Source organism: Dipodomys merriami, unplaced genomic scaffold, assembly GCF_024711535.1.
Source record: "Dipodomys merriami isolate MVZ:Mamm:240054 unplaced genomic scaffold, mDipMer1.0.p SCAF_35, whole genome shotgun sequence".
NCBI lineage: Eukaryota > Metazoa > Chordata > Mammalia > Rodentia > Heteromyidae > Dipodomys > Dipodomys merriami.
In genome coordinates this window covers 12,000,329-12,023,124 of record NW_027205048.1, presented here as the reverse complement: position 1 = coordinate 12,023,124, position 22,796 = coordinate 12,000,329, and the positions used below count along the sequence as shown (strand labels likewise).

Genomic DNA, 22,796 nt, shown 5'->3' with positions numbered 1-22,796 from the left:
CACCCCAGAACATCAGCAGATCGGGGCTTATTTATCTATTCACACTCAGCAGTGGAAGCTCATTAATAGGCTGATTAGCAAAACCATTCACGGGAGGCCAGGGACAAAAGGGGTTCCAGCCACTTGAAGAGGGAAGAGAGAGGGGGAAAACTATAAAGAGATTCTTTTCTCATTCAGAAACCTTCTGGGTTGGGGCGAACTTTTTCCAGGGCCCTCCGAGGTTACTGGGGCCTAACTGTGATGCCTAGATTTAAAAAAAAATTCCAAACATGCTTTTTTTTCCCCCTTCTCCTCCTCCTCCTCCTCCTCTTTTTCTTTCTTTTTTTATTTGCATTTCTTACAACTCCACACTTGTGAGCTCTCGGGCTTCCTTCGCGTCAGCTTGGACACTCTCCTTCCCGTCTTCGCATCCCCAGAGAGCAGAGCCTTGAAACTGCATCTGGACATTAAAATAAGTGTTGTCACTTGTTTTCCGAGAGGGCTTCCTTCCCACTCACTGGACATAAAGGTAGCTATGAATGGGGGACAGGGACTTCAAGTTTCCTGCCACATTAATTTATGTGAGAATGTGCCGTTTTTAATGGCCACGGCGGCCCTGGAAGGATTGGGCTGAGAATATAAAGATGTAAGTTTCAGCTCGGGTCAGGCCGACCGACTTCCAACCCAACACACTTTGTGATCCTATGCCTGAGAACTCAGAATCACATTGGACTAAATGACACCTGGGCACCTGGCTTGGGAAGTCGTTTACTCATTTATTTATTTATTATTATTAATTATCTGTGAGTGTGTGTGTGCACACGTGTGTGCGTGCACGCGTGTGTGCACCCATCATGGGACTTGGACTCAGGGACTATGTGCTGTCCTTGAGCTTTTTTGCTTAAGGCTAACCCTCTACCACTTGAGTCACAGAGCTACTTCCAGCTTTTTTTTTTTTTTTTTGCTGGTTAATTAGTGAAAAGAGTCTCATGGAATTCCTTACCTGGACTGGCTTTGAACCGTGAGCCTCAGATCTCTAGAATTACAGGCCTGAGCCACTGGCACCTAGCTGTTTTTTTTAAAAAAATATATTTTAAAGTAGCTGTACAAGGGTTTTCAATTCAACATGTAAGTTTCCGAGAACATTCTAAGCATCTAGACTGATCAGTCTGTTTGCGAATTGGGCTATTATTTTTGTTGTCAAATTTCCAAGCTATAATTTCATAGCCTTGTGCCCTAGGCGTTTAAGTGGATTCCTCACCCTAGGCTTCGAAGTCATTTGCATAAAGTTTTCCAGGTTGCGTTGTGAATAATAATGCTTTTCTATCTTGTGATGTTGGTACCTGGAGAACACAGGACTGCAAATGTTCTGACCTGTTCTCAGGTCTGTGAGCCCCACTTCCATCCTGCGGGGTTGGGTTTGTCCGCCCCCTCCTACCTCAGGCCTCCTGGGCACTCTAAAGCAACTCTGGGTTTAGGGACCTTCTTTATAGAAAAATAATTAAGGCTTTATCCATGTGGACTTGAATTCACGCATGGACCACTCAGGAGCTGGAAGACTGAGGAGGGAGAAGTATAATTTGAAGATAAATTATCCCAAAGACAGCCAAGGGGAATGGATGGATGGAAACATACAAATTCTAATCAGTTACAGCCTAGTAGTTAGTGGAAAAATCAGATTTTTGCACTTGAAGACTATAAGATTTAAAGTGAAGAAATTATCTATTGAATGTCAGCAGTTGTTAATGGCAGAGTTGATTATTTGGGCTTTTTCTTTAATTTTTTTCTATTTTGTTTCCTTTCTCCTTCCTCTCCCGCCATTTTTGTGTGCCACTACTGGGGGTTTGAACTCAGGGCCTAGCGAGGCATTGTCTCTTAGCTTTTTCACTCAACGCTGGTGCTCTACCACTTAAGCCACAGCTCTACTTCTGGCTTTTTGGTGGTTAATTAGAGATGTGTCTCATGGACTGTCCTACCCAGGTTGGCTTTGAACCACAATCTTCAGACCTCAGCCTCCTGAGTAGTGAGGGTTACAGGCGTGAGCCACCGACGCTCCGCCTTTTTAATGTTTTTAAAATTTAAGTTTTGTATTTGCGCTTGGGATGGAATCTGGGCCTCACATATCCTAAGAAAGTGCTCTCCTACTGGGCCACATCCCTAGCTGCTCGTTGGCCCCTTTTGAATTTGTTTGTAATAATCCAAACTTAGGTTGTTAAAGAGCATTCCCCCCCCCCCACAGATTTTAATTTTTATTTATTTTTACTAACCGCGCCGCGATTCAAAGCCAGGCTCAAACCACTAGCCGGCTGTGTTGCCCCGGGGAGATGACTTAACCTCTCTTATCCGCAGTTTCCTTATCAGAAACCCGGAGTTTTACTCTGCGGGGCTACCTATTCAGCATGCCCTTCCCCTGGCAAGGCCTCCACAGAGCCTGCTCCCCTCTTTTCTGCGTTCCTTTTGTTCAGTGCAGAAAAGTGCAACACCGTCCTGCAAACCTTGCCCAGTGGCTCCCTCTTCTCCACACACTTCCCTCGCCCGGGTGCCCGGCAGCAGCCGTCGGCGAAGGCTCTTTCGGGGGAGAGCATCCCGCCCCTCGAGTCCTAGGAGGCCGGGGGGACCACGAACGCCCCAACCCCGGGCCACCCTCGCCGGCCAGAGCGGGAAGGCGGCGGCGACCCGGGGAGTGGGGCGGCGCAGGGATCCGGCCGTCTTTTCGGGAGTCCCCCGCGACCCCGCCTCCCCGGCCGGCCCCGGGGACCCGGCCTCCGGGGGGGGTCTCCCCGCGGCTCCGGGGCGTCGGGAGGCGCGCGGGGCTCGGGGCGCACGGCGCTGATTGGCAGAGCGGGCGCCGCCGTCCAGGAAACGGCTCGGGTTTCAGCGGGGGCGTGACCCGCCGGCGGAGGCGGCGGCGGCGGCGGCGCGGGCGGCGCAGGGAGAGCGCCGGAGAGCGGCGGCGGGCGCGGCGCGGGCGCGGAGCGAGCGAGCCAGCCCGAGACCCTGCGGAGCCGCGCGGCCCCTCGAGCTCGGGCGCCGCGGGCTGCCGGCGCGTGCCTCCTCCTCCCGGGCCGGCGGGGGCCGGGCGCCAGCCCCGGAGCCGAGCCGCAGCTCCCCCGCGGGCTCCGAGCGTTCGCAACTTGGGAGCGAAGTTTGGGAGAGGAACCGCCGAGCCCCAGTCCTTTATTCCTCTCCCTCCCCGACCCCGAGGGTGGCCTGCGGGGGAGCCATGGCCGCGCCCCTCCGTCGGCGGGGGAGCGCCTGAAGCCTCGGAGCCCCGGCGCCCGCCGGAGCCCACCGATCGCTGTCTGCGTGGAGTTCCCCCCCTCGCCGGGGCTGCTCGCCGGCTCCATCCCGACCCGCGCCGGGCGCCGGGACTGCGCGGATCTCCGCGGCTCGTTGCCATTCAAGGTAATCGCCGCGCCGGACGTCCCCGGGAGCTTCGCCCGCGGGAGGGTGGGCGCCGGGGCGCGGGGCGCCCGGTCCCCGCGGGGCGCGGGGCGCGGGGCGCGGGGGGCCGCCGCGCTGGGGGGGAGGAGTGCGCGCCCGGCACTTCCCCTGTGGGCTGGGTAGGTGATGGGGGAGGCGGGTGCGGGCTGACGGCCGGACTTCGGGGAGTGCCGGCTGCAGCATCTCATCCAGATGCTGACATCTGCCTCCGCCACCGGCGCCCCCTTCCCTGTCAGACTCGGGCGGGCGCAGTCGTGCGGACCCGGGACCTGGGGCTCGCCGTGGGGTGGGGACTCCCCCCTTCAGGGGGTGGTGGTGGTGCCAGGTGGGTTCCCCGGAGGGGTGGCGACGGCTGCGCGAGCGGCACCCGCGGGGAGGTCCTGCGCCCCTGGCCGCGCGCCCGGGGACGAGGAGGCGCGCGGGACCGACGTTCCCCGGCGCGCCGCCCGCTCGGCCGCGTCGCCAGCCCCGACGAGTCCTAACTTGCGCCCGTTGCTCCCGCGCCGCCGGGTCGGCGGGGGCCCCCGGCGCGGCGCTGGCTCCGACCCGCGCCGTCCCGGAGGCTGGCGCCGGAGGCCCCCGCCCGGGGGCGACAAGCGTCCGCCGCGAGCCTGGCTGAGACTTGGTCCCGCGGCCGGCGCGGCCCGGAGAGCTGGCGTCTCCCCCGAGCCTCCTCCCCGCCGCCAGCCCTCTCCGCGGCGGACCTGCTTCCAAACTCCGGGCGCCCACTCCGTGTTGGGTGTGAAATGCTATCAACATTTAAAACCCCATTGTCCCCCGCGTCCCCGATCCTGGTAAATCTGCCACCGGCCTCGGCTCATTTTCATCTGAAAAGCCTGTTTAGTTTGAATAGAAAAGCAATCAGGCGCCCCTCTCCCGCTCTCGCTGGAATGTCAATTAAAATGCAGATGTCTCCGCGCCCCCGAGCGCCCCGGGGTGGGGGGTGCACGGGGGTGGTGCTCCCCGCTGCCCCTCCGGCCGGCCGGGCCCTCGCCCTGGCCCGCGGGCGTGGACCGAGGCCGGCGTCCCGGGCCCGGGCCGGCGTGCACGTGCAGATGCGGACGTGTGCGTGTGTATGGGTATGTGTCTATCTTTCCATATGCTCAGGAATCCCTCCCCGGGATCCGAGCCTTTGACCGCCCAGCCCCGGGGAGCAGTAGGCAGCAGACCTCCGCACCCCCGAGCGGGGTCGGCCCGCAAGGCCAGCAGACCTCGCGGGGCTTGCCTGGGACGCTGACTACCTGTGAACCGCGCTGCACGTGCTCAGACCTGTCTGTGGTCAGCCCTGGACAGCACCCCCCCTCCCCACGGGGGGAAAGCCCCGGTGCCGCCTCACAGGGCCCCAGCCCTGGCGGGCCCTGGGAACCCCAACCCAGCCCGGCCCCTTCCCAGGATGGGCCCTTTGCCTGCCTTGGGGAGCCGCCGTTCCGTGCCGAGGTGCACATGGACTGGGGCGCGGCCGGCGGTGAAGAGCCGTCCATTAGAGGGAGGCTGGACTCCGCCCTTCCCCGTGCTGCGGAGAAGAGAGTTCCCTTTCAGGGGGAAAAATAAACACGCCGGGGCTTTCACTGGGGCTCAGACTCCAGGAAGGATTATGGTATTGAAGGCAGGAAGCTGGGATTGTGGCCGCCAGCAGCATGCTGGGCCTGTGTTCCCAACACGGAGTCTTGGGACCTAATTATCCCGCCGAGGAGGTCGCAGCGCACTTTCTGTCCACTCTGGTTGTGGGTCTCCGCCTTCCTGGGTTTTGAGGAGGGGGCCTGCTCCGAACCAGGGCCCCGGCCTGTAAATGGCTGAAATTCAGCTTTCCAGGGCAAGCCAGGGGGCAGATGCAATGCTGAAGAAGGAGCTCTGGGCACTGTTCATTTCTTTCTTTTTTTTTCCTTGGCTGGGCTGGGCCCCGGAGGGGGAAAAGGCTGGAGAGGCTGCTGGGGGCAAGACCTCCCACGGGGGCGAGGTTGCCTGGGAGGCTGAAAATTCCCCTGCGTTCTGGAAATGCTTAGTAAATCATTGAGACCGTTGCTGTCCCGTCCTCCCACATCTATGTAGACATAGAGAGGGAATTTATCGGCAAAGGCTTTTTGGCCTTCACCAGAAAGAAGAGTTGGGAAGAATCCTTCAAGCTATCTATCTCAAGGCACCGGGCGCTCACACTTGTCATTAGTTCCTCCCAGGCCTTTTTTAAGGAGGCGTTTCCATGATTCCTCTCCTCTCAGCCTCTGTGACAGTAAGGAGAGCAGCTTTAGGGCAGAGCATTGGGGAGATCCTGCCAGTGAAGCCCCGGGTCAGGACTTCACACGTGAGTCCAGTGTTTCAGAAGCCCATGAAGCCCCGGGTCAGGACTTCACACATGAGTCCAGTGTTTCAGAAGCACACATGTAGAGATTTTTGTATTAAACATCTCACTCCACCTTCAGTCTTGTAAAATGTGCCCACTTGACGAACTGTAGGAGCCTAAAGTTGGTGCCGAGTTTTCTGCTGTTGAGTTGATCAAATTCTCTTAACTTGTGCATTTTCACCCAACTCTTTAGTCACTGAGGGCTATTGAATGAATTTAAAGGTATTTGGAGCCAGGAACCGATGACTCCTGCCTGTAATCCTAGCTACTCCGGAGGCTGAGATTTGAAGATCTTGGTTGGAAGCCAGTCTGAGTAGACAAATCCAGGAGACTCTTATCTTCAGTTAACCACCCCAAAAAGCCAGAAGTGGAGCTGTAACTCAAATGGTAGAGTGCCAGCCTTGAGTGAAAAAGCCAAACCAGAGTATAAGAGGGACTGGGGATTTAGCTCAGTGGAAGTGCACTTGCCTGGCAAGTGCAAGGCCCTGACACACACACACACACACACACACACACACACACACACACACACACACACACACACACACACACACACACACACACACACACACACACACACACACACACACACACACCCTCCATTTGGACTATTTATGCTTTTGGGAAATTATTCTGTGCCTATGCTTTTGGGAAAATTTTCAAGTAGGTAGACAGAATAGTAAGTTGAGTGCTCCCCTGTAATTTCTACTTTGAAATTTTAGCCAATAGATGAACATATTGAAGTTTCAGAGCCAATCGCACACCCTGAAACAGTGTACATATCATCACCATTCCTAATAATCCCTGCATTATTCATCAGACTTTACATCTGCTGTTTCTTAACCTCCCCTCCCTCGCCCCCCTCCCCCTTGGTCACAGGTTGAAGACATTTATTTAGCAGGCCTGCATTGCCATTTAGCCAGTGGAAGGGAATTCAGGCTTTGAATCCCTTTTGGATCAGCGGCTTTGAATGTATTACAGTTTTCTTCATTCTCTGTGAGTGGCTGCTTGGCGAAAGATTGAAACACACGTCTGTGTTTGAAAATGAATCCTGACAAGTGTAAACTGGTGGGAATTTTTCATAGCCTTCCTGAGATTCTTTTGATTTCGCTGCTCTCCTTTCTTCCTGGGAACTACAGCCGTGGTGGGGAGGGGGCGGGGAAGGGGAAGGGAGGGCACACTGCTCAGCTCCAGCCCAGCTCAAAATGTGAAATGCCTAGCTCAAAGTAGACGCCTCTCCTCTCTACTGGTCAGCTTCCTAAAGCCCAGCTGGACTAAAGCGAAGTTAAACGAGTTAGGTGTGCCAACATGAGCATTTTTTTCAACTTACTTTGGCAGTTGCCCTTGAAACTAAGGTCAGGTTGCTTCTGCTTTTTTTGAGGACGGTCGGGGCGTTAGTTAGCTAGAAGAGATCCCTGCCTAGCTGAGCTGGCTGGCAGCAAGTACCCGCCTGAATCTTAGGGCAAGGGTTTCTGCCCCCGGTGGAAGCACCGAGGGCTCCCAGGTGAGGATGGAAAGAGCTCACGCTGTGCACGTTTGAGGGCTGACCGGCGGCAGTCATCCGTTTGGATTGAGGAGAGCTGGCACTGGGGAAGATTGCACTCACTCACCTCATCTCTTGCAGCGGCAGCAGCGGCAGCAGCAGCGGCAGCCCCAGCCCCAGCCCCGAGTCCAGCGTCGCTCTCCGCTGCCGCCTCAGCGCCCTGGTTCTTGAGCCCCCAGCCGGGCTGAAGGCGTTGCTGGCGGCCCATGCTCCTAGAGGAAGTGTGCAGATGGGATTAACGTCTACGTGGAGATATGGAAGAGGACCGGGGATTGGCACCGGAACCATGGTCGGCTGGGGTCGCTTCATCTGCCTGGTGGCGGTCACCATGGCAACCTTGTCCCTGGCCCGGCCCTCCTTCAGTTTAGTTGAAGATACCACGTTAGAGCCAGAAGGTAAGTGAGTTCTTTTTTTTTTTTTTTTTACTTTTAGGGTACCAAGTTTGGAGTATATTTTGGTGGGGGGTGGTACTTGGTGGGAAAGCCTGTTTGGGCATCAGTTTCCCTTCTAGGGGAGCAAGGAGAGGGGATGCTGAGCCCCTCCCAACACTCCCTCATAATAGCTTGCCCAGGTGGTTTCAGGGTGTGGGTTTCTCTGTGCTGGGTGAGGAGGCGATGGCAAATGCTCTTCAGAGAGTGCCCAGGAGAGCCGAGGGGGTCCGTGTCTTGGCATGATGGCAGGCTGGTGCCCCGGCCTCCGGCCTCTGCGTAGCTGTCTCTGGAGGGAGGGCCCTGCTCACAGGGTACAGCCAACTGCTGTTTCCTCACAAAAGGAACCTCTAAGGGACGGGGCCCACCTCTGAAATGCTGACATTTTATTTTCAAGGTTGGAAGAGAGTAGCAGCTTCTGAAGTTCAGCCTATTAGACTGGTTTTGTTTTTTAAGCCATTGTAATTCGAAGTAGTTACAGCAGTGGGTCCCAGAGTGGCAGGTTCTATTTTAGGGAGACTTGGACGTAGATATACCAAGGGGTTCCCCTGAGAGGTCACAGGGCACACACAGGTAATTTTGGTTTTGGAGACTTGATGGCAGAGGCCAGAGCCGGCCAGCTGGGCGGGTGACACCAGGCTGAAACGCAGCACTCGTGGAGCCAAATCTGGAATCTGCCCCTCAGGTCTTTAGAAGACACTCTCGTTAGCTTCGCTTCTGCTTGGTGAAGCTTTGAAATCTGTCATCAGTAGGGAATATTGGTAGCCGAGTTATTTTCCAAGTGGTAATCCGAGCGTAAAACGGCAGATCCCAGCACTCATCGCCACTTAATGAACCTGTTTGCCGAGTGCCCACCTGGTGTGGCCTGGGCTTTGGAGCCTGCATGGTCTTGAGTGGTGTCTGGCCGGCTGACCGGGCGGGGGACGAATGCATCAGCCACCTGGTACCCAGAGCTGTCAGCTGAAAAGGAACAGAAAGCTCAGCCTCGTGAGCCAGCCAGGGCTGCACCCATCCAAGGTGAGAGCCTGATGGCTCTCCAGTCATGGCCACCAGGTGCCCTTGTGAGACCTGGGAACTGTTTTGGCCCCATGGAGATACGATTGCTTTAACAAGGCCAGGTGTGACTGTATGCTGCTGCCTGCCTGTCTTTCAGAAGGGGAAGCAGGCGGGAATTTTGTGTTGAGGCTTGTTCAGGTTGCAGCTTCTTTGTGACTTGGGCTGTGACATCTCGATGAATGTAATTTACAAGGGTGAGTTCATTTTTTTTTTTAAGGGCTTAAAGTGAGGGGAGAGGTTGCCAGTTCCTGCAAGCCAGGCGGCCTGTATTCCTTTAATTTTAGTCAATAATTAAAATAGATATTCCCCTAATTACTAGTTTCCCCTTGAGGAAGGGGCTCGGCCCTAATGAAAGAATTCCTACAGTGTGGGCTTTAGGGACAGGTTGGTGTGTGTGTGTGTGTGTGTGTGTGTGTGTGTGTGTGTGTGTGTGTGTGTGTGTGGAAACCTGTCATTTTTCACTTCAGGACAAGAGTTACTGTGAGTTTATTTCAGTGGAAAGTATAAAATGGTCCTGGAGGAGCTGTTTTACTGAGTTTAATTATTGGAGGAAGTTTAAAATATCTTTGTACGTGCTGGGAGAGACAGGTGAGAGATAAGAGGGACCAGTGGGAAGAATCAATACACAATAATTGAGCATGTTGAAAGCAGACTCCCCAACGGAGCCTCCAGGGACGCGAATGTGTGCACAGACCTGGGCTCACAGGTCCTCTACTTCAGTGTCCTTTGAGGCAGTTTCCTGAGTCCAGAGATCTCAAGAGGTTGCATCCATAGTGGTGTGAGATAATCAGAAAGTCATGTGTGAGGGGAAGGTGCCAAGCTCTATGAAGAGGAGGGTCTAGAAAAGCAGTTTCTGGAGCTTCTGCACCTCCGTTTCCTTTTTGGTCGCTGGAAGGTCGGGGTCAATGGTCTCTCGCCTCTAGGTTGGTATTTAGTGCTTGTGTTTCCCTTGATGTGAACCTGAAGGTTGGGTGGCAGCATGCTTAGCGTCGGTGTGGTCATCGCTGTGGTCGCAGCCCCAGTCAGCTAGGAGCAGGGGTCCTCCTGGGTCCCTTGTCCCAGCCTTTGCACTGGCTGTGTCCATTTGCCAGTGTTGAGGAACAGATGCAGAACGGTGAAGTTTCTCTTGGAGGGGGAGGCAGCTGAGCTTGTTTTCTGTGGGGTTTGGGCTTGCTTAGTCTGGTCTTCTAGCAACTTCCATCAGATTTGAGCCTGAAGACCAGTTTATTTGCCTTTTTTTTTTTTTTTGGCCAGTCCTGAGGCTTGAACTCAGGGCCTGGGCACTGTCCCTGAGCTTCTTTTGCTCGAGGCTAGCACTCTACCACATGAGTCATAGTGCCACTTCCAGCTTTTTCTGTTTATGTGGTACTGAGGAATTGAAACCCAGGGTTTCATGCATGTGAGGGAAGCGCTCTACCACTAAGCCACATTCCCAGCTCTGTTTGCTGAGCTTTGATGTAATTAGTTTTCAATACCTGGAGGTCAGCTAAAGCAGCCCACCTTCCCTCCCCCCCCCCCCCCCAGGCCCTGGTTGCTGCTGAATTTGTGTGTGTGTGTGTGTGTGTGTGTGTGTCTGTGTGTGTGTGTCTGTGTGTCTGTGTGTCTGTGCGTGTGTGTCTGTGCCCATCTCTCTGTTCATTAGTGTAGCTATAGCAATTGTTAACTTCACCTTTGACCTCCTGAGGTCTTATCTTGGAAAACTTTGTGGTTTAGATAATATGGATTGGACCAGAGAGAGATGTGATCAAGAGGTTCCTGGAAGGAGGCTGGTCTGTCTTTTGGCTCTTTGGGGGAAGAGTTACATTTAGTTCTCTCAGCTCTGTGTGACATCATGCATACATATCATCTTGTCATGTCTGATCACTGTGTGTGTTATCCAGGGTTGGGTCTACTCAGTCTCCTGAAGATTTTACTTGTTGATATTGCAGGCTTGAAGTGATTATTTCCAATTGATCATTCATTGTTCCAGGGCGTGGAGGGGGCTCTTCTCAGTACCAGGTACTGATCTGTGGATGAATGTTCTGAATGTTTGGAGTAGAGTCAAGGGTGATTATAGATGAGGGAGAACTCTTACTTTCAAATTCTTCCCAACAGTGTCACCTCCTCTGGTTAATTAAGCCATTGTTGACATCTAGGGGATTCTTTGTTTACACCAGCCCAGTGGGAGCTAAAATAAAAGGGCTTTTCTACCCCAAACCTTAATTACTTACCCTCCCCCCCCCACTCCTGCGATTCTGAAAGGCCACAACCTGGGGAACAGTAGGTTGCCTGCTTAAAAAAATTTTTTTAAACTACTTTTTGGGGGGAAATCTCCTGAGGGTGAGTGCTGTCCTGGACCAATGGGAGTTGGTCCAGAGTGAAAAACGGAGCATAGGATGTGCAGAAACCTCCGTTAATCACTTTTCCTGGGTGGTTTAAGTTCTTTGTTAGAAAGTACCATAAACACTACAATATCCCCCATTCACAGTAAACTGCAAGTTAAAAGAAAAGAATAATATATGTGCATCCTACGAGGGAGTGATTTAAAATGCCATGGGTATTTTTGTTCCTTACTATGTGTGTTAATATTTAAGAGTTGACTGTAACTTGATAGTTAGCTAAGGAACAAGGGCTTATTCTTGGTCAATTAAACCAAATGCAGGCTTATGTAGTTAAATACACAATGAAGTACACATTCTTTATTAGTATATAAAGTATTTCACAATTCATAGACAAAGAGCTGTGTTTAATATTACTTCTAGAGAAAAAATCTGCCAAGCCTAGAGAATTGGTATTTGTATAAATTTCCGTACTGGCTCCTTCTGGTCTGAAGTGTGTGTGTGTGTGTGTGTGTGTGTGTGTGTGTGTGTGTGTGTGTGTGTGTGTGTGTGTGTGTGTGTGTGTGTGTGTGTGTGTGTGTGTGTGTGTGTGTGTGTGTGTGTGTAAAACCTACCAGCTGTACTGGCTCCTTCTGGTCTGAAGTGTGTGTGTGTGTGTGTGTGTGTGTGTGTGTGTGTGTGTAAAACCTACCAGCTCATATCTGAAAACCCTTTCCAGTTTTTCAGTCCCTGCTGAGGGTGAGAATTGAAATAATCTGCAACAGGAGATGGCTCGGCTATCAGACTTAATGAATAATTTCATGGTTATGAAATAACTGGAGTGATGTTTATTAAACAGGAAGAGTTTGTTTAATGTTCACATTCTCAGGGAAAAGCATGCAATCTCCCTTCTGCTTATACATTGTTTGTTTGTTTTGCTGTTTACTTAGGGTGATTGTGAAAAGCTCCCAGACTTCTTTCATCAGTCCATCTTACTTTTCCATTTCTGCCTAAGTTAATTTTAGTCTTGAAAGGAAGGCATGGGAAATCTGTCTTGGGGTGCCCACATGTTACAGGAGACAGCAAATGCGGCAGTTGCTGCTTTTCTTCACTTGTTTTGACTCTTAGCAGGGTGTCTGGGTAGGTAGTTCAGAAATTATTTGTGGGGGAAGTTTGCAGGATATTATAAACCTCGTCCTGTGGATTATCTGTGGCTATGCAGAAATGTCCTGTCTGCTGTACTTTGTGTGTGTGTGTGCATGCGTGTGCACGTGTATGCATGCATGCTGGTACTAGGTCTTGAACTCAGAATCTGGGTACTGGCTGTTAGTTGTTTTGCTCAAGGCTGGCACTATGCCACTTGAGCCACAGCCCTACTTTTAGCTTTTTACTGGTCAATTGGAGTCTCATGGACATTCCTGCCTGGGTTGGCTTCGAGCTGTGATCATCAGATCTCATCTTCCTGAGTAGCTAGGATTACAGGCGAGAGCCACCAGTGCACAGTTGTTTTTCCATTCTCTAGCATGCCAAGGCTTGGTGTTGCTCATCAAGTCTTGCTGATTTGCCATCTTGGGTCATGATCCTTTAACTGACAGCAACGGTGTCAGAGGCTCTATGTGGCTAACAGGTGAGACTAAAGTAAGGGCTGAACGTGTGGCCTCAGCTGATGGTACTGCAGCTTTTGAGCAACTCTACTCCAGCATTATTATATCCAAGATGGCTTTGTCTAGGAGGATCAAACCTTAAGAGCCCAGCTCTGACTTGCTAGGGGCTCTCAAATGTGAGTTTTTTATTTTTGTTTTTGTTTTTGTTGGTTGTGGGGCTTGAAATCTGGGTCTGGGCGCTGTCCCTGAGCTCTAGAGCTCAAGGCTAGGGCTCTACCACTTGAGCCGCAGCACCTCTTCAGTTTTCTGACTGTCATTGGAGATAAGAGTCTCGCGGACGTTTCTGCCCAGGCTGGCTTTGAACCACAATCCTCAGATTTCAGCCTCCTGAGTAGCTAGGATTATAGGCATTTGCCACCGGCACCTGGCTCAAACATGAGTTTTAAAGTTACGTACAACTTGAGTTCTCTTTTGAGGAAAATGATTGTCTTCATACGAAGCTTCGAGTTTTTCATCAACTGCCTGATTCTGTCTGCTATAGGACAGGTAGATCCAAAGGGATTCAGTCAGGTGACAGCTTTGACCTTGGGTGAGGATTGTGAGGGTTGAGAAGGGTGCTCAAGGCCAAGTTCTTTTGAGGAAACTGCTCAGCACCTTGCTTGGGTGGTTTCTCCTTTTGAAATCAACAGAGACCACACACATTTCATATACAGCATCCTCCCCTTGCTCTGACCATTTACTGTTACTATTGTTTTTTAGGACATGATAGAAAAATCCAAGATATGGTAGCCCCATTTGTGGTGGCCAGAAGGTGTTTTTTTTTTTTTTTTTTGTTTTGTTTTGTTTTGTTTTTTTGTCGGTTGTGGGGCTTGAACTCTGGGCCTGGGCGCTGTCCCTCAGCTCTTCAGCTCAAGGCTAGTGCTCTACCACTTGAGCCACAGTGCCACTTCCGGTTTTCTGGTGGTTTATTGGAGATAGGAGTTTCACGGTCTCTCCTGCCCGGGCTGGCTTTGAACCGCGATCCTCAGATCTCAGCCTCCTGAGTAGCTAGGATTACAGGCGTGAGCCACCGGCGCCCGGCCAGAAGGTGTTTTTATATATATATATACCTAAATCTCTACCACTTATATATTTCTACATGAGTGTATTTAATGATGAAGACAAACCATGATCATCCTTTGTAGGGTGTGTGTCAAGGAAAATAGGTGTGCTCTAGAGTTTTGCTAATTTTGGTTTCAGAAAACTTGGACCACAAATGGAGTTTGAAGATGTTGGAGGTGTCATTTTTCTCTGCTTTGGACTACCATATGTAATTCCATCCCATTGTGGACTTTGGCCACACCATAAGAATAAAAATAAATCTCTTTTACCTTTGACGAGACTGAGTTAGGGAATGAAGCTGTGTGGTCCGCTCCTTTCAACCTCTTGTCCAATGGAAAAAAATAGTAAATTCCATGTCATTTCTGAATGGAATGCACACATATAGAATTTCAGGTTATAGTGAACATGTTTTATGAAGAGGTTAAAAATAGCTTATATGGGAAATGCATATAGATTCAGGAACTGGAACTGAGGATGTATTTGTACATCTATGTAGTCCTTTTTCATGAAATGACTCAATTTGAGCTCTTCTAACATGAGTAAACTTTGCATATGTCGTCAGGATTATTTTCTAGAGGAATTTAAATTTCAACATGCAGATCTGTTTTTACACATGATGGTTTACTATTTTTTTCCCCTCATATATGACCAGTTGTAGTGTTTTTAAACTACCCAGACATTGAAAAAGATAAATGTGATGTGAGGTTGTTGCTGTTTTAATTGAATATCGACATCTTTGTAGCAGGTGGGTTTAGTGTTAAACCAGTTTGAACACCTTCTAACTCATCATCAGCTGACAGTGGAATTAACCTGAAGTCCTGTGTTGCCTTCAAGGAGCCTTCCTCTTCTGCCTTAAGCCTCTGGATTTCCACTAAGTAGTGGGACTTGTTGCTGTCTTAGCTCACTGCAGCAGGCACACTACTTAATATATAACCTAGATGCTGCAATGGTTTCAAATTTAGAGCCATTGAAAGACTAAGAATCCAAATTCTGTACTTGATTTCTGTGTGTATGTGTATACGCCAGTACTAGAGCTTGAACAGGGCCTGGGTGCTGTCTCTTAGCTTTTTCTGCTCAAGGCTAGCGCTCTATCCCTTGAGACATAGCTCTACTTCCAGATTTTTGTTGTTGTTGATTGTTTTGGTTGTTAATTGAAGACATGTGTCCTTGAAGACATGAGATTGAAGACATGAGATCCTCAGATCTCAGCCTCTTGAGTAGCTAGGATTACAGGAGGGGGTCACCAGTTCCAGGCTCTGAGTTTTGCTTTTGTTTTTGTTTTTTAAATAGAAATGAACCAAGTTGTTCTGAACAGTGGTATGATGCGCTTTCTGTAGATGTGAATGCACAGAGGAACTTGGCCTAGGGAGCTGGGCTTGAATGTTTCCACTATGACCTCAGACAAAGTAGATGTACTCTCTGAGGCTCAGAGCTAGTGCGTCTGAAGGTGAATATGTAGATTAAATGCCAACAGCCTTTAAAGCTCCTATGCAGAGCCTGGCCCAAGATGGTAACTGCTGGCTTCTTCCCTATTCCACCCACCTCCTTGTGAGAGTAACTTCAAAACCAATGTTTGCAGGTGCTTATCCTGTAATACACAGTGGTAAGTCTTCTGATGCTGATGGGTGGCCATTGACATTCATTTACATAGAAAACAGTTCTAGGCTCTGAATTTGACCAATCCCTCCTACAGCCTTTTTACTTTGCCATCCTGGGGATTGTATCCTGGGGATTGTATTCTGGGCTTTAGGCTTGCAAGAGTTCTACTATTTGAGTCGTTCTCCCCTGCCTCCCAACCTCGTCTTATCCTACCAATTTAGACTTTAAAATGTCTTATGTATAGTCAGGCACTAGCCGGTTTGCACCTATAATCCTAGCTACTCAGGAGGCTGAGATCTAAAGATCCAGGTTTGAAGCCAGCCCAGGCAGGAAAACCTGTGAGACTCTTAATTTCCAATTAACCACTAAAAAAAGCCAAAAGTGGAGCTGTGGCTCAAACGGCAGAGCCCTAACCTTGAGCAAAAAAAAACTCAGGGACAGTGCCCTGGCCCTGAGTCAAACCCTAGGACTGGAACACACACACACACACACACACGAATGATGGAGATGAAGTTTCGGGGTTGATTAGGTGGGTGTAGCATGCATGCTTCACTGACGAACAGGCTGGGGACGAGAGCCTTTAGCACATAGGGATTGTCTTGGCCACACTTGCCCATTTCCTCCAGTAGCCAGTCGTGGGCTCCGAGTGCCCAGATATCTGGGTTTCCAGTCTGTATGGAAGACAGATCAAAAGTGGTGAAGGGGCCTTGGGTGGTGCCAGGGCTTCATTGTCATTTGCAGGGCTGCTCTGCCCCAGCCTGGGCTCTTGGATGGGACAGGCCAAGGAGTTGAGGGCGTGGCCCGGTAGCTCATTCTCTGAGGAAATGGGGATTATCATGAGTCTGGCGCAGCCCATGCTCCTCAGTCTGTTCTTGGAGATGGTCAGAAGGATCCTGGGGTTGACGAAAGCAGCTAGTGCTTGCCATGAGTGGGATGCTGGGTGCTGGGTACCTGGATTGGCACCTGCATTGGCTAGTTGTCATCCCAGCTGCTTGCACTTCCATTTGTGTGTGTGTGTGTGTGTGTGTGTGTGTGTGTATGTATGCATGCATGTGTATGCATGCATGCATGTGCAGAGGTGCCAATACTAGGGCTTGAACTCAGAGCCTAGACACGGACCCTTCGCTCTTTCACTCAAGGCTAGGAATCTACCACTTGAGCCACAGATCCACTTCACCGGGTTTTTTGGTGGTTAATTGAAGATAAATGTTCCAGGGACTTTCCTGCCTGGGCTGGTTTGGAACCATGATCCTCAGATCTTAGTCTCCTGAGTAGTTAGGATTGCGGTTGTGAGCCACAGCACACAGCTAGATGGATCCCAGGTGACATGATTCCTTGAAGACCCTCAACAGATGGTGAGCATACACCCAGCCAGTCCTTGGAATGGATTGGTGGGTGCCATGTAGGGTTTGAGTTGAGCAGGTAGATCAGTTGTGGAATGCTGTGGTGGCCTCTCATTCCTTCCTGACGCTGTCATTTGACTGTTCAATGTGTGAGGACACGTGGGCTTTTTGGGTTGCTGCTTTGATAATATCATTTTCCTTCCCAGCACTTCTAATTTATACTTGGGTGGGAAATCAAAGCCCACTAGCCTAGACCCCTGTTACTGGGTCAGAGAATAGGAACCCCTACCCTACCCCAAACCCCAAAAATAAAGAAAGAAAAGGCAGAATCAAGGGGGCAGAAGTGGAGATAATAACTTTACCTCCAGTCTTGACCTAGAAAAGGGTTCCTAGTGGGAGAAGAGGCTAGGGAAGCAAAATTCAGCTTGGTGGGGTTAAAAACCAAAACCAGAACTTGGATTGGTACAGGTCAAGATGGAGGTGAGTGGAGGCTGTTAGTGGGCAGAACTTTGCCCTGGTTACTTGTGCAGGCCGATGGCATGTCTGGGGCCGCAGGCATGCAGTGAGGGTTTGTGGAGGAGGGAAATACAGAATCTTGGCCAGAAGGAAAGCCATGGCAGCTTTCTCTAGTGACAGTGTCTCAGGATACCATGACAGCTTGGTAGAGACAAAATGGTAGTAGACATGCTTTGTGTTGGTTGAGACTGGTTGTGGCTTTGAGTTTATTCATTGCTAGGTTTTGAGACTCTTACTATGTGCTGTATTACTCTTTTTTTTGGGGGGGGGTCTGGTCGTGGGGCCTGAACTCTGGGCCTGGGCACTGTCCCTCAGCTCTTCAGCTCAAGGCTAGCGCTCTACCACTTGAGCCACAGCACCACTTCCGGCTTTGTTCTTTTTGCTTATGTGGTGCTGAGGAATCGAACCCAGGGCCTCAGGCATGTAAGGCAAGCGCTCTACCACTGAGCCAACTTCCCAGCCCTGTGCTGTATTACTCTTGAGACTGCTGTGTGCCCATCTGAGCAGTGCCCAGCCTTGAACCCCATCTAGTCAGGGAGATGGGTCTTGGTCAGCTTCTGGCTGTGACTCGTTCTCATCAAAGTAGAGCTGTTCCAAGATGTTCTGTGGAGAAAGCATGGTGCATCTCTTAAGGGAGATGCCAGAGAGCAGCTGAGTGAGATGAGAAGCTGCAGTGAGCCGAGGCTGGAGGACCCGGGCACCAGCTGGGGTGGGGAGAGGTTCTGGAACTTCCGCTCTACAGCACCTGAGACTGGCAGGGGGTGGTCACCCACGGTGATCTCCAGCAGACCCCCCTGACCACACCTTCTCACTAGCAGCCATCTTGCCTGCTGGGATGTTCCCTCTCAAGCTGGTTGGCTTCTCCTCCGTTGATGGAGTGGCCCCGACAGAGGCTGCCTGGTGAAATAAGCGTACAGCCAGGTGAACACGAAGGCCGCCTTACCTTTGTTGTAGAAAGGCGTCCACGCTGGCAGGTATAGTCAGGGAGGTAATCGGGCTGTGCTGAGCTGTCATTTCAGCCCACTCCTTGCTGTCTCTTTTCTGGCACCGCCTCCCTTTGCTTGGTGCAGTTTCTGTCATGGAGGTTCGGAGGTGGGGAGGTAGGTGGGCAGGGCTGAGCACACCCGGCAGGCCTGGTGGGTCTGGGCAGGCGATGCTTCTGCCTCTGCCCCTGCCTGGTCTCAGCGAAGCCACAGAGCCCCTCCCAGCACTCTGAGGATTTTGAAGGCTCCCAGGTCGTTAAGGCCTCTTCAGGTTTGTTTGTTTGTTTTTCCTCCATGCAAATACATGTGGTGGTACCATGTTCATTTAGAACTTCCTGAAATGATGTGGGTTTCAGCCTGCTGGGGCAGCATCTCCAGGGGCCCGGTGGTGAGAAGAGTCTTGCTTCTCCCCCTCTTACCCCCTGCAAATGATCCTGAGGCCCCTACCAGCCCTTCCAGGGTCTGTGGTTCAAATCCACAGGAACTATATCCCTCCTACCTTGGAGAGTCCCTAGCCCTACCAGGAAGGGACAGGGTGGGGGTTGGGGGGAATCTCTCACTGGAGGTCATTCTTATCCAGCTGTTAGCTGAGGAATCACTGGGCCAAGTATCCCCACCCCACTGCCTGAACCCAGGAGTGGGTGAAACCCATTCAAATGAGGAAGGCCATCTGTTTGCAGTCTTCAGCCACCACTCCTTCATTTGCAAATGGCTGGGATACTGCCGGGCAGCCGTGCAGGAACACATCTGCAGCCTCTGAACTGGGGTTGGAACTGGGTTCCTGTTGAGAGAAGAAAGGCCAAGCCCTTTAAATAAACTTGCTGAACAATACCCCCAAAGGTCCAGAGTTGAAGACGCTGGGGGCAGTCTTACCCTCCTGGAATAATTCTTTAACTCTATCTCCTCCTCCTCTTCCCCCTCTTCCTCCTCCTCTTCCTCTCTTCTCCTCTTCCCCCTCCTTCCCCCCCCCCCCTTCTCCTTCTCCTCCTTCTTTCTTTTGTAGCTGGGCTGCTTTAAAACTATCTTTTTTATTCCCAAAGTACTTACCCAGGGAGAGCTATGAACAGAGAAAAGGTCACTTGGATTTGGACAGTGATCTGCCCTTTAAGGGAATTAGAGAGCAAGTGTCTCCAGTTGCTTTATTCATACGTACTTTATTATGTTATTATATCATCATGACATTATTTACTCTCTGTACCATTTATTGAATATTTATCTCAGTGTTGAGGAGGCAAGCCTGCCTGAGCTTCAGTTTCTGGGCGCCACAGGTAACAACAGTTAAGGTTGGAATGGTGGTGGATCCTAAGAACTTGCTTCTGGAATGTGACCAGGCCGCCCACCTGGGCCCTTGGTTTGCGGACTGTGTGAAGCCTAATTCTGGTTTTTTTTTTTGTCCACAGTTGAGGCTAAAAGGCTTATTCTCAGTGTGCCCCGGGTTATAAGTGAGTTCTCCTCTGAACTTTCTGGGGTCTTCTTACCAGGACTTTATAAATCTTTGGTCTCTCTGGCTTGTTGGGTAGGGGAGTTGTTAAGCCACAGGCCTCTTCCTTGCTAAGTCGATCAAGGAGGTGTTGTACAAGGGCATCGATAATGATGAATTTTACAAGACTTTCGGGTGCTTAGTTCCACTTGGTGGCATTGCTGGAATCCCCACTTAGGTAACTTACACACACAAGATGTGACAGCTTTGTTCATTTGAAAAGAAAACTGTTTTGAAGCCAGAGGAATGCAAATTGAGGTTCTCATGGGGCTGGAGAAAGCTGCCCGCTGACCCCCTTGTGTCCAGTGGTGGCCCATAAACAGGAGTCTCTTAAATGTGCACCCTGCCCTAGCGAGAGTACTACCTCTCCATACACACAAGGGCCTTTAGCTTTGTCCTTGTGCTGACCTTGGCCTGCTGCGGCCAGGCTTGGTAGTATTTCTTCCTGGAACCCCTAAGGCTTGGGGAGCGTGGAGCTGCTCATCTTGATGCAGTTCATTGCCTGAGGATGCAGATCCTGAGTTCTGGGCAGTGTGTTCATGGACCGGCAGCATTAGCTCTGCTTTGGGGACCTCTCAGCCCCCAGACCTAGGTCTATGGCTGTGGGGCCTCTGGAAGGTGGCTCTATGCCCAATGAAATTCTTGAAGCTCAAGTTGATCCTTCCTCTGCTGGGCCTTGGGTGGACAAGGAGGGAGAGGGAGGTAGACAGTTGGACTGTTGCCCATGCTACATGGGTAAACCAAAGGCTACAGTGTCTTAATAGGAATCAGCAGTTTCATAGGAGAGCTGTTTGAGCTGGGTTTTGAAGGCCGAATAAGAGTCTTCCAGGCAGAGTAGTAGGATGGTATATATAGGCGAGGAAACAATGCCCTTTTGGATAGGCATGCCACCATGTGATGGGGAGGAGACAGATGGCAGGTACCCCTGAGCAAGGCCCCTCTCTGCCTTAAGAGCGTGTCCTTACTGGCAGCCCCGCCCCCTGTGCCCTTCCTAGCATGACAAGGAGCCTGGGCATTGCCCTGCAGCTGGGACAGGCACGCTGCCCGGTGGCCTTTGTCTGCAAGGCCAGCTTCGGATGGCAAGGTTTCCAGAACAGTGCGTCCTGAGACCTTGGGCAGGTTCCTCTACACACGTGTCCTAGGAGGTGGGGGTGGGACACAGACTCCTCATTGTACCCCAGAGCCAGGCCACAGGGACTTTGACATAACTTGAAGCACCAGTTTCCATTTCTTGGGTGCCATGGAAGCCAACAGCCCATCTCTTTGGGCCACGCTTTCTGAACAAAGGGCCCTATTTTGCAGTGCTTGTCCAATACCTAGGGGTCCTCATCAGACGAGGCTTGATTTGATACCCATGTCTCCTGGTCCTGTGGGACTTTCCCTCATTAATGGAGGGGTTCAATGCCTGTCTTGTGGCCAGGGGGAGGGGAGAGGGAGGGCACCATGTTTGTGCCTTGAATACTGCCCTTAACTGCCTGAGCTGTCAGAACCAGGAGGGAGGGAGGAGGGGGTGCAGATAGAATTGGGGGGGAGGTGAGTAGTTCCTCTTTGGGACAATCAGGTTTCTTATTCTTGAGTGAGTGTGTGCTTGGATCTTTACAGTTCCTACCTTTTTATATCCGCATGGGCCCCAGCAAAATTTCTTTCCTACGCGGAGAGCTGCTCACCCTGTTTCTCAAAGACAGACCTCAGTTGTGCGGGTTGGGCCTAAATATATAGATATAGATATACATATATATATATATATTTAATATGTATTTTTTGTTTTGTTTTCTGGGGCTTGAACTCAGGGCCTAGGCACTGTCCCTGACCTCTTTTGCTCAAGGCTAGCGCTCTACCACTTTGAACTACAGCTCCATGTCCATGTTTTCTAGTGGTTAATTGTAAATACCAGTGTTACGGACTTTCCTCCCTTGGCTGGCCTGGAACCTCGATCCTCAGATCTCAGCCTCCTGAGTAGTTAGGATTATGGGCGTGAGCCATCACCACCCAGCAAAATGCATAGCTTTTAATGTAGCCGTCAGCCATTGATGGGGCAGCCAGGGAGCCAGCCCAGAGTTTCTGGGGCCGAGGTAGCTATTAGGGGTTGCGACATGGGGCATGTGCAAACCTGACATGTGTCTGAGGATGCTCCGCAGTTGGAGAGAGAAAGCCTTGAGGGCCAGTTCACTGACCTGCGTCTCAGGGCCCTGGGTCCAGGCTGCTTCTTGCCCTCCTTCTCCACCCCTCCTGTCTCCCCCCCTTGTACCTCATTTTATGAAGCAGTATTTCTTGGAGTGGAGAGCTTAGTCTTTATCTGTCTCCTTTCCTCCTTAAGAACAAGGCGTACTACCTAGGCCTTATAAGGCCTCTATGGGATGCGGAGGATTTTCATTTTCCTATGAGTTGGTTCTTGCAAAGGGGAAGCTTTGAAGGTGCCGGGCTGTGGTGATTGGCTCTGTGGATGCCACTTTTGTGGCTGGGTCCCCAGCCTCTATGGCAAGCCAGCCCCCCAAAGCCACTCTCTGGTCAACTCCTTGAAGATTGCACCCTAGAAAAGTAGTAGAGGATTGGCTTCTTCAAAGCCCCGATCTTTTTGGCTGCCGCAGGTTCTGGAAAGCCAGGCTGCACATGCTGGCTCTTGTCTGTCTGTCTGTCTCTTCACCTCATCCCTGTGAAGGGTATTCGTGGCTGGCTGCGTGTGGGGTGTCCGGCAGTCAGAGCATTGGGCATTGATTGGTCCAGTGGCCACTTCTTAGCAGAACTTTCCTGTGGTCGCTAAGTCGGGGAGGGCCATGTGGGCTCACCTGGCCTCCTCACATGAGCCCTGAATTTACAGCAGCATGCAGCTTGATCCCTGGGTTTCTCGGTGGGGATTTTGTGGTAGAGGGCTGGGAGGGCACTGGGAAGCGGGGTCATGTTACTACCTTCGCCTCAGTGCTCCTGGCACAGTTCTGCCCAGGGCCTGAGCCCTGCCAGGAGCCGGAGACCTTGCAGCTCCCTCCTTGTCCCCTCCCGCCATGTCCACCAGCTCCTGCCTTTCGCCCTCCCCACCCCCTCTGTCTTTGCTTCCCTCCCTCTCTCCTCTCTTCACCCGCTTCTTATT

General features: G+C 51.4%; 2 protein-coding genes across 14 annotated transcripts in view; one reads left to right on the top strand and one right to left on the bottom strand.

Moving 5' to 3' along the window:
* Nucleotides 1-2,579: 2,579 nt before the first annotated feature.
* LOC138803853 (basic proline-rich protein-like) lies at nucleotides 2,580-3,611 on the bottom strand. The gene has a single exon (XM_069987923.1). The coding sequence runs from the start codon at nucleotides 3,609-3,611 to the stop codon at nucleotides 2,580-2,582; it is 1,032 nt and encodes a 343-aa protein (XP_069844024.1).
* The window catches only part of Fgfr2 (fibroblast growth factor receptor 2), a 109,489-nt gene continuing 89,666 nt past the window's right edge, over nucleotides 2,974-22,796 (top strand). For 7 of the 13 annotated variants that reach the window (XM_069988190.1, XM_069988188.1, XM_069988189.1 and 4 more), the window contains exons 1-2: nucleotides 2,980-3,384; nucleotides 7,386-7,699. In XM_069988190.1, coding sequence (XP_069844291.1) covers nucleotides 7,534-7,699 — 166 coding nt within the window. In that variant the 5' untranslated portion in view covers nucleotides 2,980-3,384; nucleotides 7,386-7,533. Of the gene's footprint in view, nucleotides 3,385-7,385; nucleotides 7,700-22,796 lie in introns of all 13 variants that reach the window. The other 6 variants (XM_069988180.1, XM_069988178.1, XM_069988179.1 and 3 more) reach the window with 2 other exon arrangements.